The sequence below is a fragment of the Xenopus tropicalis genome, chromosome 1, assembly GCF_000004195.4.
Source record: "Xenopus tropicalis strain Nigerian chromosome 1, UCB_Xtro_10.0, whole genome shotgun sequence".
Taxonomy (NCBI): Eukaryota; Metazoa; Chordata; class Amphibia; order Anura; family Pipidae; genus Xenopus; species Xenopus tropicalis.
This window is the reverse complement of record NC_030677.2, coordinates 58121115-58127269: the sequence shown is the minus strand read 5'-3', so window position 1 is coordinate 58127269 and position 6155 is coordinate 58121115. Positions and strand designations below refer to the sequence as shown.

General features: G+C 42.6%; 1 protein-coding gene across 1 annotated transcript; it reads left to right on the top strand.

Annotated features, from left to right (window-relative positions):
* Positions 1-558: 558 nt before the first annotated feature.
* Positions 559-4197, top strand: pou4f2 (POU class 4 homeobox 2). The gene is made up of 2 exons (XM_002938931.5): positions 559-1402; positions 1743-4197. The coding sequence occupies exons 1-2, from the start codon at positions 1199-1201 to the stop codon at positions 2676-2678; spliced, it is 1140 nt and encodes a 379-aa protein (XP_002938977.2). The 5' UTR covers positions 559-1198; the 3' UTR covers positions 2679-4197.
* Positions 4198-6155: the final 1958 nt, after the last annotated feature.

Here is a 6155-nt window from a genome sequence, read left to right as displayed (position 1 = left end):
AAACTTCTTACACAAACAAAGTGAATCCTCTATCAGTCAAGTTAAATTTCGTTTCTATGTGTCTGACACCGACCCGTTACCTGTAACTAAACTAAAGTATATAACTATAGAATGTACTTTATATTGTACTTTATATTCCTTGTCTTCAGGGGTATTGTGTCAATCTAGTACGGGCATAGGGAAATATTAGTGCCATACGGATATTGCAATGAGCTCCTCTCACCTGGGCTACAGAACAAGGACTGGGCGAGTAAACACAATTGGGGTGTGAGAGTAAAGAGCAGCACAAGAGACCCTGGCTGGTATGGAGTGACAGTGACTGGGATTACGTTCTGTGGGAACTCTATTCTGGTCTCTAGATGGGTTTATGGAATGGGGAAATTACACATTCATTCCCAGACAGCAACAAGCAAACAGTGAAAGGAAAAGCATTCTCCCTTTATCATAAACACACACACACAAATACAATCAATGACAAACAGCCAATCACAGACGAGCTGATAACACAGGGCAAAGCCAGACAGAGTGTGCCTCCCACCCACATTGATGCCTCCTCTATTCACACACTACTACCTGCCAGGCCAAGGTGAGCAGCCGAAGCAAAGAGCAGCAGCTGGCAGCTGGCAGAAGGACGGGCAAGCTAAGGGCAGAGCTGGGGGTACAGAGGGGGCTCCCCAATAGGTTCCAGGAGCAGGAGATGCAAACAAAAGACACGTTGCACAGGATGCCGGTGTCAGTGTGAGGCTGCGGGGATGCCAGAGAGTTGGCCCGGATGAGAGACCTACAGAGAGAAGGGTGCCAGGCTGCTGCCCAAAGCTAGCTCCTCACTGCCAGCAGCACACTGGCCACTAGCAAGTGGCTAATGCTATGAAAGATTAACATAAGGAGAGAGTGGGACAGTGGATGGGAGGAGTAAGAGTGGCAGAGAAGGGGAAATATTAGAGGATCTGGATTTACTCTCAGGGGAGAGGAGGAGGAGGAGGAGAGGCAGAGCAGCGCTTCTCACAGGGACACACACACAAAACCTGGCTCCTTGGCAGGAGAGGGAGAGACAGGCAGGAGGCAGCCCACAGCTCCAAACCGCGGCACATTTGAAGAATCAGGAGGAGTGTGTGCCATCCTTCCTTCCCGGCTGCTCCTCTAATCTGGGGGGTCTCAGGCACTCAGTGCCCCCTATCTCTCCCCATTAGCGGCAGTCATGATGATGATGTCCCTGAGCAGCAAGCAGCCCTTCGGCATGGCTCACAGCAGCATGCAGGACGAGGCCAAGTACTCAGCGCTGCACTCTTCCTCCCCTCACTCCTCATCCTCGGCCACCAGCTCCCCCAGTATCAGCAGGGCCGGGGGAGGCAATGGCAGCAGCTCGGAGGCGATGAGAAGAGCCTGTCTCCCAACCCCACCGGTACGTACTGTGCATAATCACCGCTCTGAGGCACATCCTGACAGCCCCTTTATCTGCTTGATGTTTTTTTCATGTCTGTACAGCAAATCACCCGACACATCCAGTCTTTCCCCCCTTCTTCCCTCTCTCTCTTTTGCCTCAACTTATGTATTCAGCCGGTCTTGCCTTTCATATTAATTTTTATGACCTGGGATATTGCATGTACCTTGTGTAGTGTGTGTGCCTAGGCGTGTGTTCTCTCTCTGTAGCTGGAGAGGGGTTTTTTTTTAGCATTCCAGAAAAGTTTTAATCGGTGAATTCCCAGCAGACAGTAATGTGTGCTTTCTATTTGACATTGCAGAGCAATATATTTGGAGGTCTGGATGAGAGTTTGCTGGCCCGGGCAGAAGCTCTGGCTGCGGTGGATATAGTGTCTCAGTGCAAGAGCCAACACCACCACCACCACCACCACACGCCGCACCACAGCCCCTTCAAGCCGGACGCTACCTACCACACCATGAACACCATTCCCTGCACCTCCGCTTCCTCCTCGTCTTCAGTCCCCATCTCCCATCCATCGGGGGTGGCTGGCTCCCACCACCACCATCATCACCACCACCACCACCAGCCTTTGGAAGGAGAACTGCTGGACCACATCACCCCGGGATTAACACTGGGGGCCATAACAGGACCGGACGGCTCAGTGGTGTCTACCCCAGGTCACCCACACATGGCCAGCATGAATCCCATGCACCAGGCAGCACTAAGCATGGCACATGCCCATGGGCTCCCCACCCACATGGGCTGCATGAGTGATGTTGATGCGGATCCCAGAGACCTGGAAGCCTTTGCTGAGAGGTTCAAGCAAAGAAGGATCAAGCTCGGGGTGACACAAGCTGATGTTGGCTCTGCTCTTGCCAACCTGAAGATCCCCGGAGTGGGCTCTCTGAGCCAGAGTACCATCTGCAGGTTCGAGTCCCTCACCCTCTCCCACAACAACATGATCGCCCTTAAACCCATCCTGCAAGCTTGGCTGGAGGAGGCTGAGAAGTCTCACCGGGAGAAGCTCACCAAACCCGAGCTCTTCAACGGAGCCGAGAAGAAAAGGAAACGCACCTCCATAGCAGCCCCTGAGAAGAGGTCGCTGGAAGCATATTTCGCCATCCAGCCTCGTCCTTCCTCAGAAAAAATCGCTGCCATCGCAGAAAAACTGGACCTCAAAAAGAACGTGGTCCGTGTGTGGTTCTGCAACCAGAGGCAGAAACAGAAAAGGATGAAATACTCTGCTGGGATTTAGACTGCTCACTTTTTGCTCATTTTGTAAGGAATTAAAACACATTTTCATATGTTTTTTAATCGCCCAAATCTCTATAAATGTATATAAACCTGCATTTCTATATGCCAGACAGCTGTGACTCCACCTGGGCTGCAGAAAGTATCTGCTGCCCATAAAGTATAGGTGCCCGCTTGGTGCCAACCCTCCTGCCACTCTGTCTCACGGATCGGGACTGCACAAGTAAGACGTTTTTATTATATCCCCGGTTTCACTGCACAGTACAACTATTTTTTAAGAAAAATACGGAAACTTGGGAAGCAAATTGAGAATATGCTGGGGACTTTGAGCTTATTCCAAAACCTATATATTGACTCATTTTTCCTTTTTGCCCTTAAAACGATTGCAATCGGTTTCTGCGATTACTTGGTTTGTTTGATAAAATTATATAAATATATAAATATATATATAAATATACATATATTTTTAATGTGATTGAGTATATTCGTCCCCTGTTGTGATGCTAAGTGTAGGCAAAGTCACCCTGCTGTATTTTCCTTTGTGGTTTGTTTGTTTTTTTTCAATTTATTTAATTATAATATTTCATGTTTGCAACCGAGCATTGGAAAAGACTCTTAAGGATACGTATTGATATTTAATAGCAAAATGCTGTTAATTATTGGTTATGACTTTCCCACCTCTGGTTTCTATTGCACAAAATCACGAGTTTGGTAAAAGTACACAATCACCAGTTAAGATGTATTTCTAGCAGCTCTTTTCATTGGTCACATCTGTAGATTGCCATTAATAGTGACCCCCCTCCCCCTTTCGACAAGGAATATTGACTGCTCCCAGGCTGTATTATATGTGGATAGACCCTGACATCTGAATGTTCTTCATATGGTTTCCTTTCTTACATATTTAATGGGGTTCCCCACTCTGTCACTCTCGCCTTGTAAAAGAGACATGTGGGGGTATGTGTTCCCTGCTAAATTAAATTAACGCTTTAGACTAGTCTCAAAGGAATATCCAGATTTGAAAGTTGCACACTTTATTTATTTACAATATACCATGTTCATAACCTGTTATGTTAACAGAGGATATAAAGGTTTAACCACAATAGGGATTGCCGGGTCCCGTACATATTTATATTGTTTATCATATATGAGGATCCACCAGAAAGTTCATTTGTGCTGTAAATATTCAATTTCTTTTACACACATCTATATATATTGCTACAGATATTTTGCTGTATTACTGTACTGAGACTATTTCTAGTCTTATGTCCTGTAAGATGAAATTTAGTTGTTTACTTAATAGAAGTTTTTCATTTCGCCAATGTAATAATTTATTTGGATTGTTAAATGGTCTTTCATTAAAAAAAACAAGTTCTGGACTACTTGCAATGAATATTCTTATTCAGATTTGGTATTATTTTTAGACAGCGTAAAAATAGAGGGTTATATCAAAGAATGAACGAGAAAATGTTCAAAGAATTCTTTGAAAGTCTAAATAAATTGGGGTTTGGAGTATTTTTCATATATGTTGTCTTCTGTTATTTTGTAGCTTTATGTGCGATGCTGATTTGTACCACCCTGCACTGGTGTAGTTTGTCACATTATAAATGTGCAGCTAATCAACATGTAACTTTTTTCAAGTGTTTCTACTATCTAGAACACTATGGGGTGCTTTATGTATTTAAATCCGTTACATTTACTGCACCGATTGGAAATAATTCATTCGGAAAACCTTTCTTTGCGAACTGTGCCATTACTTGGGACTTTGCTAAAGAACATAATGCGGGGAAAGTGCTTTATTATGTATTCTCCGCTAATGCAGTGTCCACAATTGTCTCCAAAGGACTGTAAATTTAGCGACTCGCCATCTCGAAAGCCTATATCAAAACAAAAACCTGTAACACAACACAGTAGACAGGTGGCAACTCCAACCTGGGATTTAATCTCAGATCAAAACAACATTACACAGCAAAATAGAATAAAACAAAATAAAAAAAGAACGAACTGAGTGTAGGAAGTCTTTTTTATTAAATAACTGAAGAGCCATATATTGTAAGCATTGATTTTACATCACTTGCTGTGAAGAGTAAATAGATAGTTTATAAGCCATATATGTTTTAATATACAGTGTCTCTTTGGGGTGGCACGGTCCATTGATGCTAAAGAACAAATAAGAAAATACATTTGTTGCGAGAAGTTATATAATATTTCCCTTTTTGTAAAAATAAAACAGCACCCATTCTTCTGTACAAACCGTTCAGTCGTGTAAAAAAGACTGTTTGTGAAAAATGTGCGATGTAGTTGGAACAAATATTTTACAATAATGAAATGTGTTATTTAAGCATTATCTAAGTAAACCTGGGGACATTTAGTATGGAAGAATAAGGTAAATATAGAATAAGGTAAATATAGGGGCCCTAGAAGAAGGGGAAATGAGCTGATGGAGAGTAACGGAGGTTTCAGGACCATGGAGAGATCCCCACCAATGCGCGCTGCTCGCTGCCAAGTAGCAGATCACTAGGGTTAATCCACTAATCAGATACCTAGAAAATATCCACAGATCCCATACCAAGACAATTCTCAATATAATACTATTAAGATCATCCAAATGTTACTTTCCACGCTGCCAGGGGAGACGCAATGAATTGCTGGGTAGACTTCCCCTGGCACATAGGAGTAGGCCTCACCTTATACTCTCACATTTGTTGCAACTTGAAAAGGCCTCAATTTAAACCCAATACACATATATCGATGGGATTGGTAAATCGTAAATTTACAAATTCCCTCCTGTTACAACGAAACTACATTTTTGCTTATTAAATAGCATACTGTAAAAAGAAAAGTTTTGTCTTTTCTGCCGTGTATATGCATAATATTTAGTTCGATGAACTACAACACTTGCTAACATGATTTAATAAAGCATGTGAAACATTTTATGATGACTTTTCAATTTTATAGAAACATTCACCATAATTCTTTAACGTCTCATGGTTTTTGCATGATAAATTCTATATAAAAATATTCTTTAAACAATACCTTCGTGGGATTTCATTTATAACAAACAAGCCCCTTGTTCTGTTCTTTTACAGTATACACAAAAGCAACACTCGGTAGCCTAATTTTCCTTAATTGAAATTAAAATTGAAATTCGTTCACGTCGTCCCAACCCTAATTCGTCCCAACTTGATGAAGTGAAGAATTCAGTTAGAAGGAATATACACAGTGACTGGAATACCATTTACACAAATTCGATGCAATGCGCACACGCCTGGGTTATTTCTAATAATATCTATAACAAAAAATACGTTACTTAACGTTATGATTTATTATTTATATGTTACAACGTTTCTTGCTATTCTGGTGTTTATTGTGCTGAATTCTCTGGTACTCCCATCTCTTGCCTATTCCGTGTCACTGAACTCCCTGCCCGCTGCTACTTTGTTTCCATTCCCAGCAAGAGGAGCACAGAGGCAGCGATTTCCTA

What these genes read in the sequence shown, in the direction of transcription:
- pou4f2 (XM_002938931.5), top strand. Translation starts at nt 1,199, where the DNA reads ATGATGATGATGTCCCTGAGCAGCAAGCAGCCCTTCGGCATGGCTCAC. An exon ending in CCTGTCTCCCAACCCCACCG is followed by an intron (nt 1,403 to 1,742) that starts GTACGTACTGTG and finishes TTGACATTGCAG; the next exon opens with AGCAATATATTTGGAGGTCT.